Here is a 13,224-nt window from a genome sequence, read left to right on the forward strand (position 1 = left end):
TCATATAACAGCAAATCGCAGAGCTCCACAACATGCATATCTGTACGAACCTCTGCAGACCTGGCCTCCATTTACACAGTTACTGTATTAGTATGTACGTAGGTACCTTCACATGGGCCGTTCTCCGGACCCCACTTGCCATGTAATCTGTAATCTGTACTTACTTAGTCTTACATATGTACTTAGGCAGATGGATGACCTTCATACAGTGTATATACTACTAAAACAAAATAACAACACTGTATACATTGGCCACCATCTGACCTCGCCCTGTAAATTAGGTCATTTGGGACTTTAGAGTGGGTAGCACTGGTGACAATTGGCAGTCTACCTAGCGAGCCTAGGTCTGCCTGGGGGTCTGCTGGGGGCCCTGAGTACCTACCAACCTACTTAGGTACACCCCTTCTGCTCCCTTAGGTAAGTACATACCTCCCCTAAGTACAGCAGGTGGTTACCTACCTACATACCCACTGTAGGTATTCCTAGCGGCAATCCTAGGCACTCAGCCACTCAACAATCTTGGGGCTCGCTGAAGTACCTACCTAGGTACCTACCCACTACCGCCTGCTCAGCTCACACTGGGACCATCAAGCTTCCAACTCACTTCATTCATCCAACGTCTTCTAGGCAGAGACCGTTTCTCTCGTCACCACTGTTTCGCTTCCACCACAACGACAACCCCTCACCATCCGCCTACCTAGTATTGTCGCCTCGTCTATCTCTGCCGTGCCGACTCTTGCACGCGTCCTCTCTCGATATCAACATCCCTCAACCTCTCTTTTTCCCGATAAGATACGCCGTGCCCCCCCAATCGGCCTCCTTTGTCTCTCGATCCGCTTCACCCGTGCAGCGATCATCTGCGCCCTCCTGACTACCCGCACCGCATATACTATCGCAATGGCTTCTCGGGCAGGGCCTGCTGCTGGCCGTGGCATGAACACCCGGTTTGCACAATTCAAATTGGTTTTGCTAGGTAAGCTCAATCCCTGCTGGGTGTGTAGCTCTGGCCGACACTGACGTACTTTTAGGAGAGTCTGCTGTAGGAAAGGTAACAAATAACAAATCCGACACCGATAATGCTACACTGATGAACAACGAAAAAACTAACCTCCCTCGGTCAGAGCTCGATAGTACTAAGATTCGTGAAGGTACTTAGGCAGACTTTCCGTACCCTTGTCTAAAGCCTTGCTCATTTGCGTCTAGGATCAATTTGACTCGTATCGAGAATCGACTATCGGTGCTGCTTTTCTCACACAGACCATATCCCTCGACGAAAACACTACCGTCAAGTTCGAGATTTGGGACACTGCCGGTCAGGAGAGATATAAGTCGTTGGCGCCCATGTACTACCGAAACGCCAACTGTGCTGTAGTTGTCTATGATATTACCCAATCCGTACGTCACCTACCTCTTAACCTGGTCGCATACATTCTACGGCTTGACTGACTATGGGCGATCACAGACATCCTTGGATAAGGCGAAGGCATGGGTGAAAGAACTACAACGACAAGCAAACGAGAATATTATCATTGCTCTCGCCGGTAACAAATTGGATTTGGTAAATGAGCAGCCAGACAAGCGCGCCGTACCAACAGCGGAAGCGGAAGCATATGCCAACGAAGCAGGCTTGTTGTTCTTTGAAACCTCGGCCAAGACGGCGGAAAACGTGCAAGAACTGTTTACTGCTATCGCGAAGAAGCTTCCGCTCGACCAAGTCGGGCCTCGTCACACGCGGCCCGGCCAGCGACCCGGTGGTGTCAGTCTAGGACCAGTCGAGGGCAGGGACACACAGGCAGGAGGGCCTTGCAGCTGCTAGAAGCGCTTGTTTGTAAGCGTGGCAGCGTTCGGGGTCATATAGTGAAAGGGAAGTACACTCGGTATCGTAGTATACGTGCTACTTATACAGCGTAAGCGGACACTCCACATTCGTTCCAGGGCAGAGAGGTATCCACGGAGACTCTCAAGACAGCGCAGGCAATGAGCAACTGAGATATGAAGTCGGCACGTCGCGGCGTGCAGGAGTGGAGATTGATATATCAGGGGGTGAAGAAGCATGAGAGACTAATTGCAAATATGATGTATATTCATTCCATAGGGGGCTCTCTCGGCAGGATGGCAGTACGGGGTTCTTCGTCTTGTTTTGTTTTTCCGTGTTTCTCGTGCTTTTATATTTTTGCCTGGTCGGTACTTGGGATTCTTGATGCGATTCTGAAGTAGGCCATTGGCCGAATATTGATCGTTAGCTAGACTATCTAGAGGATGTGATCAGATGATCAGATAGGGAGCATGTCTATCTAGGCTACAACAGTGCTACGGGCTGCCGAAGAATCGTCAAGGACGAGTAATATCACAATAGAAGAGCATTCAATCTTCCATTTATACCTATCTACCTACAGGTGCTTACTTGAGTACCTACCTGACTGCCAGACTTGGGCAAAACGATGATATCTTCCTTTGTACAGAACGTGAGTTCGCGGGTTTGGGGGTTTGGGGGACCCATGCTCGCCATAGCTCCAGGTGCTGTAGGTAGACCCATAGGGTGCCGTCAGTGGCCATTGTTAGCGCCGGTGGACCGGGTTCGGGCCTGGCTTGTTGTCTGCTGGCTTTGCTTGGCTTAGCTGATTGAGCCGGATCAAGGCTCAGAAAGCTTCCGAGGTTTTTACGTCTCCAGTTCCAAGTCCAAGACCAAGTCTCCATAATCTACCTCATAACCTCGCACTCTCGCGATCCTCCTCCCTCCCTCCCCCATCCTCACCCCCCCGAACCGCGACGCTTGACGGCTGTTCGATGCCCTCATGTTGCGCAACTCGTTGCGACCTGTCCGGGCTGTAGGCAGCTGGCCCGTCCGTGCCGCTGCCGCCCGTCAATGGCAGCCCGCGATCGCGAGATCTTCCGGCGCAGCTGCGAGGGTATGTGGTTATAGGCGAGAACAAGGCACGTGGTCATTATGTGGATAGCGCTGACTTAGTCCCTGTCTAGAGATGCTTCGCTGACGACAAAAAGCCTTCAATTGACGACGCCTCGAAGCCGCCAACGCTGCCCGCGAGTGAGACGAACACGGCGGCTGCGAGCGGCCCAGTTGTGCCCAAGACTGACGCCGACATTATCAACTCTGCAATCCCCGTCAAAGATGTCCCTCCAGAACCCCCGGCAGCTAAGCCCGTGGCCGAGACGAAAGTTGCTCCCAAGCCACTTCCTGTCAAGAAGAGGGGATTCTTTCGCCGTCTTCGCCGTTTTGTACTCACTCTCACTTTACTGGGCGCCCTATCCTTTGGAGGTGGTGTATGGTATTCGCTCATCAACGACAAGTTCCATGACTTTTTCACTGAATACGTCCCTTTTGGCGAGCAAGCTGTTCTCTATTTCGAGGAATTGGAGTTCCGGAAGCGATACCCTGGAACTCTTGGAACCGGCCCGCGGAGCAAAGATACCGGTGCGTTAGTCAAGGTTTCACCGCAAAGTGGTGCCTCATGGCGAGTTGCCGACAGTAGTGATCCTTCGGGGCGTCAGTCGAGTGCCACAACTGACGTTCCCGGATCTAAGAAATCCGGAACCAAAACACACCCTCCCGCAACTGAATCGAAACCAGCTACAGAGTCCCCCAAGACCGACCAAACTTCCGCTGCCGAATCTGCCGTCGCTAAGAAGCAGCCCAAGTCTCAGGAAAGCAAGTCCGACTTCAAAGCACCCGAGGTTGACGAGCCTTCTCGGTTTCCACCGCCTTCTCCAATTGACCCTTTGAACGTCAAGGATGCTGATGAGCCTGTGATCCAGGAGCTCGTTAAGATGCTCAATGACATCATCACTGTAGTTAACGCTGACAATGCTGATGAACGTTTCTCATCCACTATACATCAGGCCAAGTCTAAGTTAAGCCGTGTAGGCTCCCAGATTCGAGATATCAAGGCAGCAGCTGAGAAGAATGCTGCCGCCGAAGTTGAGTCTAAGGTCAAGGAGTTTGAAGCGGCAGCAAACGAACTAGTCAGCCGCGTTGAGAAGACCATGGCAGCCCAAGAGAGTCAATGGAGGGTTGAGTTTGAGGAAGAGATGAAACGCATCCAATCTACTTACGACTCGAGGCTAAAGACCGAGATTGACCAGCAGAAACGTGTGAACGAGGAGAAATTGAAGAATGACCTGTTAGAGCAGGCTATAGAGCTCAAGCGCAAGTTCCTGGACGACGTTCGGGAGCAGGTTGAGGTGGAGCGTGAAGGCCGACTTGGCAGGTTGGATCAGCTAAGTGCCTCCATTAAAGAGCTGGAGCAGCTCACCACCGGCTGGAACGACGTTGTCGACACAAATCTGCGAACGCAACAACTACATGTCGCTGTGGAAGTGGTGCGCGCCAGCCTCGACGATGCTGAGCACCCGCGGCCGTTTGTCCGCGAGCTAATCGCTCTCAAGGAGATTGCTGCTGACGACGCTGTTGTCAATGCAGCCATTGGCTCAATCAACCCTTCAGCCTACCAGCGCGGCATCGCCACCCCATCGCAACTGATTGACCGTTTCCGTCGAGTCGCCTCGGAAGTGCGCAAGGCATCGCTTCTTCCCGATGACGCCGGCGTGGCTAGTCATGCTTCCAGCTGGGTGCTGAGCAAGGTCATGTTCAAGAAGCAGGGTCTTGCTGCTGGCGACGACGTCGAGAGTATCCTGACTCGTACGCAAACATACCTAGAAGAGGGTAACCTGGACGCCGCAGCACGAGAGATGAACGGTTTACAGGGCTGGGCTAAAACCCTCAGTCGAGACTGGTTAAGCGAGGTGCGAAAGGCGTTGGAGGTTCAGCAGGCGCTTGAGGTAAGACTCGAATTCAAACTCATTGGTTTAATAAACAATCATGGACTAACGAACTTCCACCAGGTTATCGCTACACACGCTCGGTTACAAAGCCTGTTGGTAGAGTAATTCACCCAAAATATATTATAGACGCATAGAGCCCATATTCAACGGGAGGAATAGCATTTTGCCATGTTTTTCCTTTTTTGTGTCCTCTCTGTATATTCTATTTGTCTGTCTGTCATCTACCACGTTCTCGTCTTGGGAACAGTTCATTGGGGGGCCGACGCGCCTGTGTATGAGATAGTAAAATAGATTTGTGAATTGTTAATATTGGCACTTCCAGCTTGATTGTGCCTGTGGTTACTATGATGGATTTTACCCTGGGCCGGGTTCGTCTAGACTGGATTTTGATAGTCCTCGTCGCAATTGTCTACGTAGGTATGAACATAAAGAGAATTTAGAATTCAGGTCGACTTATAAACACTCTGCATACATAAATAAGGCGTGTTCGGTCGGTCACGAGAACTTCTCTATGATATCAATTATGTTGAATATTCTATCGCACTCGGAAGTTGATGCATTCATCATTCCACGACGCCACTCCTATCCCAGATACCCCGTGAATCCTAGCCCTGGGCTTCTTCCGGTCGGTCCATCGCATGTAGTTCGTTCAATCCTCGGCATCCGGCTCCAGAGTACGCAATACAGCCCCCACGAGATGCAGCGAGCCCGTGACGAGCACCGTCGTTCGGTCCCCGTCGCTATCGCGAGTCGCTAGCGTTCGGGCCTCCGCTACGGCATCGGCGACGTTATCCCGGATACTCGTCGATGTGATACCGTTATTGGCGCGCAGGGCTTCGGCCGCGGCGTTTTGCACAGATAGGTCGCGCTCGGGCTCGCCGCTTTCGCGGGGTCTCAGATCATTCCGCGAGAAAATCGCGTGCGCGAACGATGGTGCTCCTGTTGGGCCAGGTGCGTTCGCCTTGAGGTCCTCTAGGAGCCCGCTGACGAGTTCTGCGGCATCCCGGTCTTGCTGGTTGAATAGGAGGATTGGATTTCCTTTGTGCGCGGCCTGGGATGTCTTGTTGCAAAACCACCGCGCAACCTCCGTTAGACTCTCGGCCGTGTGCGCGCCGTCTATGAGCCATGTAATGGGCGCGTGCTCGTCCTCGCGCGTCTCGCAGCGACCCCGTAGCCGTGCGTACTGGAGCGCTGATGTAAATGACGATGGGACATATTCTAACTTCTCGGGCGCAGTGACGTCCGCTCCTAGCATTCTCTCGCTGGGATATTCGCTCGCAAGGACATGCAAATGCTCCCGCGCAGCACCTACGGCGAGCGCTTGATTGTACTTCTGAAACTCGCCCTCGAGACTTCCCGCGGCCCCCTTTTCACTAGCCTTGACACCGCCCCATTTCTCGACATCTTTGTCTGCAACCTCGACAAGCGTGGCGCCCTTCTCTTGGGCTCGCTGTCGGAGTACTTGCGCAGTCTTTTCCGCAGTTCCGGTTCCCTCAAGCCTTCTGGTGAAGCATTTCCGCCCGGGTTTACACACGCCCGCCTTATGCCACGCTATCTCGGGCAGCGTCCTGCCCAGCATACCCACGTGATCGATCCCCAGCTGCGTGACGACGGACGCCGTTACACACGTGGCAGGCAGCACGTTCGTGGAATCGTACTCGCCGCCGATCCCGCATTCGATGACGGCGCTGCGCACGCCCTCCCCCAGGAACGCCCGCAGCGCCACGATCGTCAGGAAGCGGAAGTAGAAAGGCTTCGTGGACGGGCCCTGGATCTCTTCTGATATCTCCGCGCCTTCTCCCGTGGGCCGGGAGGCGAGTTCGGCCCGCGCTGCTTCCGTACATGCATCCCAGACTTCGTAGAAGTATCGCGCGAACAGGGCCCGCGATATCGGGGCCCCGTCGATGGCTATGCGCTCGCGCACCGATACGAGGTGTGGCGATGTGTACGTGCCCACCTTTCCCGCGACGCGGCGTGTTCCCTCGTCACCTCGCGTTAACAGAGCAGTGAGATATGCGCAGACGGACCCTTTGCCCTTGGTGCCGGCGACGTGAATGCAGCGGAGGTTGGCGGCGAGCTCGTCCTGCGATAGACCCGCGCGCCGCAGCCAGGCTAGCATCTCTGGGATAGCGAGGGCGTTGAGATCTCGCTTCGGCACAGATGCGTCTGCGGGAGGACTGAAGAGAGATGTGACGGCGCGATTGGATTGCAGCGCCGCGAGATGCGAGAGCGCGGACTCGTAGGTGCGAGCCATGGTCGATGAGTGCCGCGAGGCTCGGTCCAGGCGAGTGATAGAAAGCTTATGGTGGTAAATATGACTCAGATGTAATGGTCCTCTTCTGAGCGAAGATATGAGATACGATGGGTCTGATGTGTGACGAATTAGAGTGGCCATACGGTTATTCTACTTTGAAGGGCATTAGGACGCCTGTGATTCTGATTTCTCTAGTGATAGGTTAGAGTATAATCATATAGAAAAGTGCGGAGGGGATTGATACGAAAGCGGATGAAGATGAAGAAAAGGAAAAAAAGAGGCTCTAGAAGACGAAGAAAGAAGAAAAAGAAGTATCTATCGGAATAGAATACCTTTTATCACAGATTGCGAGAGTGAGCGGAATATCGAGATAGAGGACGCAGGATGGATGGAGTTTGAGTAGGCAGATAGATCTATAGTACAGAGCAGCTGAGGGCAGCTGTTCGTCGGACCTCGTGAAGGTTGAAGGAATTGAAGAACAGTTTCAACAAAACTTAGCAACGCGATCAAGGCATCACTAAGAAAGAAAGAGCTGAGATTTATATGAATCAATCACTGGCAGACAGGGAATATGAAGGCTACCTCAGATGAGGTATTATTGAGGTTCATTAGCAACAGCGCATCGCCAGTGTGATTCGACGCACGGGGTCTACAGATGCTATCGAAGTTTATCATGAAGTGCCTACATCTAACGCTCCCTTAACTCTTGCACAGCGGAATCTCTAGTTTTCTAATAAAAATAATGATATTAATTGCAAGAAGATCCGGGGTTGAACCAATGCGGATCTCGTAGGGTATATATCCTGTCTACCTCTACCTACCCGACTCCTACCAAAGTTGAATGCATGAACCTGCCTACCGTAATATATCTTTTACCTTCCTGCCTATCCAAATATGAATGATGTGCATAGATATACATGTGTGTGCGCGTGTTGTATGTGCCTATCTGAGGAAGTGCGTCCTCGTTATGATCTCGGGTCGATATCATGAATGGTCGCCTCCCGATTATCTTACAATGCATCCACACCCTCCAAGATAGCCAACGCTCCCCCAACAAGATGCAGGCTCCCTGTGATGAGAGCCTGCACCGTCTGACCCTCGACTACGGACGCACTTAGACCACGCACGTGGTTTATGGCGTCCTCGATGGTGGGTACAACAGTAATATGGGCTTTAGGGTCAAGAGCCGCCCATTTTTCAGCAAATCCATGCTGTGCTGTAAGGGCTTTGATGGCCTCCGGGTCGTACTGGTAATTGACAAAATCACGCTTGTAGCCCGTCTCAGCATGCGTGACATTTGTGCAGAAGACGACATGTGCAAAGGCGTCATCGACCCCCAGGTCGTGAGCCTTAAGCGCCGTGATCATGCCTTCGAGAAAGTGTACGGCCTCTTCGCGCCCCTGTTGATTGAAGATGAGAGCCTTGGGCCCAGCCTTCGTGCGGCACTCGTCTGCGAACCACTTGGTAGCCATTTTCAGACTATCCACCGTATGCGCTCCGTCTATGTGCCAGACAATTTGTCCCTCAGTTTTCACTTCACAGCGACCACGCCAGACGACCTGCTCTAGGCCATCAATGAATTCCCTGGGGAGGGCTGAGTCATCCCGCTTAAACTCGGGGTCAAGAGTCTGCAACGCCGTCTCGGCCAGTGCGATTCCGAGACTCGCGTTCCTCTTCTGGAACGATGCATCGGGACGTATGTGGACACCCGAGAGCCTAGGGTCGATATTCAAGACCTTGAGCGGCACTCCCTTGGCATCGGCCCGCTCCTGTAGTACTTGAGCGGCTTCGGGGAGCTGCTCGATCGTGAAGGCGGCGCTGCCCGGTTTCATGATGCCGGCCTTGTGCCAGGCAATTTTCTCCACGGTGTTACCGAGAGCGAATACGTGATCGATGCCGAGGGTACTGATACCGCTAGCAAGAGGCCGTTCAACTATATTCGTCGCATCGTACTCGCCGCCGATGCCTGTCTCATAAACAGCAACGTCTACGCCTTCCTGCAGGAAGACATGGTAGCTCATAAGTGTCAAGTAACGAGCATAAATCGGCCGCGGAGGCGTGGGCACGCCGAGCCGTTCATCTATCGTCATCGGCCCGTCCCGAGCTTCGGTCTCACCCAACCGATCCCAAACCTCAAAGAAGTATCGCGCAAAGAGTTCCTCACTGACCGGGGCTCCGTCAATGCGAATCCGTTCCCTGACAGCGATCAGATGGGGACTCGTAAAGAGGCCGACCTTGCGTGGTATGGAATGCGCGCGCTGGTAGTGGGCGAGGATGGAGGCGGCGAAAGCGCAGGTGCTGCCTTTGCCCTTGGTGCCCGCTACGTGTAAGATGTTGAGGCGGTCCAGGTCCGAAGGGGAATACCCGATGCGCCCGAGGTAAAGGCGCATCTCGGCGATGGAGGTGGCATCAGGGCGGATGCCGGCCTTGCGGCGGGCCTCTATGATGGCATACGGGGACTGAAGGGAATTGAGCGCATCGATGGCATCCTAGCAAGTGGTGGGAAGGTCAATTCAACTCCACGCCTATGCTAGACGACGATGAGGAGGAGAGAAAGGGTCAGAGGGGTCGGAGGGTCGTTGTGTAAGAGGGGCAAGAAGAGGGCGTACATTGTAGGATCGCCGGGCGGCCTGGGTCGCCATTGTGCACCGAGCCAAATTCTTGGGTACGATTAAAGTGGACGAGGGTATGGGCGAGTAACGGATGCGTCGGAAAACATGATGCATCCCCCCAGTTATGTAGTAATCAGCATCACCCTCCTACAGAAACAGCCCAGGTAGACGAGAGTTGTCGCAAAGGGTTGGGTTGGAGGATCGATTCCGTCCGATATCGCGCGCGAGACGGAATCCAGCCACCTACCTGCCTGCACCAAGCGCTATAACTGATATTGATATCTTATCTAACCTAGCCCCCGGGGGATATTACATCCTCCCTTTGCTTTACCAGAAACAGAATTTAGGACAAACAGAGAATAGAAAAGGAACAAGGTAGAGCTTGACGTCTGCATCAGACACGTCTTTTGATCTATATAGGCGCCTGTGGTTCTGTGCACTCACGCGGCTTTACGTAGCAGTCAACTATCTCTTGGGCCACCATAGGGGTGGGAATCCGAGATGTGTCTGCCCGAATCTGCCAGACGACAGACATCAACGACTTTGTACCTGTATACTCATGGTATCTGGCATAACGAGTCTGGTGGTATGAGTCTAAGATATCTAAGATACCTAAGTAGCTGGAAGTGTATTCATTCATGTCGGGGCGTGCTGCTGCTAGCCCATAGTATTCAATGAGTACTACGTTCCCATTGACGATGAACGAGCCCGTCCAGATCCCTCCGTAAAATAGGTGATCAGCCATGAGTAGCCTAGCTGATGACAGATCGCGATTGCGTGTGGGCAATTCTTGAATGTGCCCTTAGCGCACTCATTCGCAACTTTCGTTAGCAAGGAATAGCCAGAGACTTGACTATCCCTCACTCTGGCTGCGGCCTGCTGGAAGGCTTCGACAAATTGAATCTTACGTTCCGGCATAGCCTCAGGAGGTGAGGGCTTTTGATGAATAGGTTGCAGCCCAATGTTCTGCGCCACGCTGAGTAGAGTCATATTGTCGTAGACCGCATCGAGGGAATAGTCAACCCATTCAGGAGCCATGAGGCGCGCATAGTCATGTATATTGGAACGAAGAGCACGGTTGTCAAAGTATTCTCGAAGGTTTAACACTGCCTAGGCAGGCAGTAGTTATATAGGTACTAATATTCTGCGCCACGCTGAGTAGAGTTAGATTTCAACTGGAGGAGTCCAATTGGCCGCTATAGGCTATCTTTCAAGGGGGTGAAGGTAATCTTGGGGATGTGATAGGAACGCCTGTTGCATGGCTTTTCCTATAACATAAGCATAACTGTCGCTTACAGACTTCAGACGGTCCTTCTCGAACCGGTTGGCAGATCCGAAAAGAGGGTATTAACGATCACCATTACGTACTATCTAGTCAAGAATAAGTACGTCACTGGCGTTCATATACCACGCCATTTCATGTGGACTCTGAAGATCTGAGAGTGGGTTGTGAGTTTGGATGAGTGATCCTAGGATCCGAAATCAGATAACTCTGGCAGTGGTAATGGCCGGTACGGGGACCAGAACCCACAAGATCTTTCAACTGTACAAGAAGCTTGGCTGAAACTCAGTACACCCTTTGAGCTATCAGCCCCTATTTTCGAGGAGTACGTGTATGTTCTGGTTTGACTAACCTAAGGAGAGGTATACATTGGACGAGGTAATGGGGTCTGAATGCGTGGCTAAGCGGACACGGCTCAAACGGGTGGTGCAGTTACATCTACCGATTCCTGCCGCAGCCATACATCGGTTGAGCTGCTTTCCTCCTAGATACCTAGGGTTCATGTCTACATCTAGGGCGTACATCGTCATTTGCCCACGACTTTAGAAGTGGAAAGCATCACATGGTTCAACAAGACGTTGATCTTGACACCTGGAATGAACACCAGAGACAGTCCGCAGCATCCTATGCCACATCGACCATAACGAGAACCATCGGAATTGGTGTTGGAGAGGACAGGGCTAAGTCATATGGCGACGTGCAAACTGTCCGCTAATGATTAGTACATGGCAGCTGCCGTCAATTCCCCTTTGCGAGATCAGAGATGGATCGGTTCTAACCCTTCTCTATTGCTGCATGCAACATTGAAGCTCTTTGAGGCAGTCATTGAGGATTCCAGGGTCGGTGATGATTCAGTGCTTCATCCAGAATGCTCCCCGGGCCTTTTTGTCTAAAGAGACAACCCGTGAGGCTCCTGTATGTCACTGTCAAATGAGCGTCTCAATTTCGAAGTCGGTCAATGTCTCGAGTTACTTGGCTGTTGTTATGCTGCGTAGAGAGAGAATGTTGAGACCCTTTGGCACACCCTTGGATCTTCACTTATACTAACCCTATACCGTTATTTCGCAAATAAATGAAGATGGCCGACAAGCGCCCATGGTAGAAAAAGAGGAGAGGGGGGTCTGGGGGGAGAGGAGGCAATTTATGCTACTCTGCGAAGCAATGGCCTTCGTAAAGGTAACACGGTAGATGGGCAATATTGGAATCCGTCCTGCTATCTGAGGGTAGGATGGGCATCGCTAACTGGCCGAGACTAGTAGCATGGACTATAAGCAAACTTACCAGCGTAGGACAGTAGTCGCGAACAGCCACATAATTTTAATGCCGTCTCTATCGGTGCTACATGATACCACAGGTAGAGACCAAACAATTAGTGCTGAGCCATGTCTATGAGTTCAGAGCGCCTCCTACTGAGAGGAGAAGACCAACGCAGTATTTACGAGTTCAGCCCTGAGCCTCTTCCCACCCATGAGTGCTGTCCGGATGTATTGGGATGAAGTTAGTGGGCATTGTCGTGGTGTTGGAAATCCAACACGCTTTGATCTACCGCCCATAGATCCATTCACTGACTGAACTGTGCGTCTAGCCGTGATTAAGTGCCGGCTTGGTCAAGGGTGCACCGTATTCACTGTCCACGTACGAGTCAACAGTGGTAGAACTCGCTAACTGTTAGCCTCGATTGGCCACATCTTTGATATTGATTGCGTTCATAGTGTGATTGTATCACCTCTTACAAAGTGTGAGATGGTGCAATTCCAGCTGGATCGTGATCGGACAGCGTTTATTATGACAAAGGCATCCATGTCCCCCGGACATTTGACTCGCAACAGGCGACAGAGACCATGGTTCCAACCGTCCTGTCTGCCCCAACACGATCCTTAGGGAATGCTCAATTCTTTTCTCGCAGCCGTTCTCCATTTGACTTAGACGAAACTCTAAAGTCGGTAGATCTTCCTAAGGTCAGTGGCTCTTCTGGAGCTAGGGAAGCCGCTCAACCTGAGAGTGACAGCGGTTATCTGCCCGAGTTCGACCAGTTGGTCGCAGATAGTCCTATAATCAATTATCAGGAGCAGTTGTTCGATTGTGACATTGCATGGGGTATCTCTTGGTTGAGATTCGGGGGTACTTCCCATCCTGATCTCATCCAAATCGATGGCATAGACCCCAATTAGCAAAGAAGTAGCCTGTGCATCAGGCAGCATCACCAGCAAGAAAAAAAGTCCCCCGTCCAGTCATATGTACGAAGGATTGCGATTGTTATGTCCGTTCCGCCGAAG

The 13,224-nt window shown here is 52.2% G+C and overlaps 5 protein-coding genes across 5 annotated transcripts; 3 read left to right on the forward strand and 2 right to left on the reverse strand.

Annotated features, from left to right (window-relative positions):
- Window positions 1-543: 543 nt before the first annotated feature.
- On the forward strand, window positions 544-2,375 carry F5B22DRAFT_626336 (ras family-domain-containing protein). The gene is made up of 5 exons (XM_047976239.1): window positions 544-973; window positions 1,029-1,048; window positions 1,122-1,148; window positions 1,204-1,395; window positions 1,463-2,375. Exons 1-5 carry the CDS (start codon window positions 898-900, stop codon window positions 1,814-1,816), a joined length of 669 nt encoding a protein of 222 aa, XP_047826024.1. The 5' UTR covers window positions 544-897; the 3' UTR covers window positions 1,817-2,375.
- Window positions 2,376-2,588: 213 nt separating this feature from the next.
- Window positions 2,589-5,261, forward strand: F5B22DRAFT_626341 (mitofilin). Its single transcript, XM_047976240.1, has 3 exons — window positions 2,589-2,909; window positions 2,980-4,797; window positions 4,861-5,261. Exons 1-3 carry the CDS (start codon window positions 2,796-2,798, stop codon window positions 4,903-4,905), a joined length of 1,977 nt encoding a protein of 658 aa, XP_047826025.1. The 5' UTR covers window positions 2,589-2,795; the 3' UTR covers window positions 4,906-5,261.
- On the reverse strand, window positions 5,262-7,409 carry F5B22DRAFT_626342 (FolC bifunctional protein). The gene has a single exon (XM_047976241.1). It carries the CDS (start codon window positions 7,193-7,195, stop codon window positions 5,450-5,452), a length of 1,746 nt encoding a protein of 581 aa, XP_047826026.1. The 5' UTR covers window positions 7,196-7,409; the 3' UTR covers window positions 5,262-5,449.
- Window positions 7,410-7,780: 371 nt separating this feature from the next.
- Window positions 7,781-9,895, reverse strand: F5B22DRAFT_626346 (tetrahydrofolylpolyglutamate synthase). Its single transcript, XM_047976242.1, has 2 exons — window positions 9,664-9,895; window positions 7,781-9,543 (listed from the first exon to the last, which is right to left on the reverse strand). Exons 1-2 carry the CDS (start codon window positions 9,778-9,780, stop codon window positions 8,065-8,067), a joined length of 1,596 nt encoding a protein of 531 aa, XP_047826027.1. The 5' UTR covers window positions 9,781-9,895; the 3' UTR covers window positions 7,781-8,064.
- A 2,894-nt stretch (window positions 9,896-12,789) lies between these two features.
- Window positions 12,790-13,119, forward strand: F5B22DRAFT_651339 (uncharacterized protein; the record flags this gene model as incomplete). Its single annotated transcript, XM_047979449.1, has 1 exon — window positions 12,790-13,119. The coding sequence occupies one exon, from the start codon at window positions 12,790-12,792 to the stop codon at window positions 13,117-13,119; it is 330 nt and encodes a 109-aa protein (XP_047826028.1).
- Window positions 13,120-13,224: the final 105 nt, after the last annotated feature.

This window comes from Xylaria bambusicola (genome assembly GCF_022495145.1).
Source record: "Xylaria bambusicola strain CBS 139988 unplaced genomic scaffold F5B22scaffold_67, whole genome shotgun sequence".
Taxonomy (NCBI): Eukaryota; Fungi; Ascomycota; class Sordariomycetes; order Xylariales; family Xylariaceae; genus Xylaria; species Xylaria bambusicola.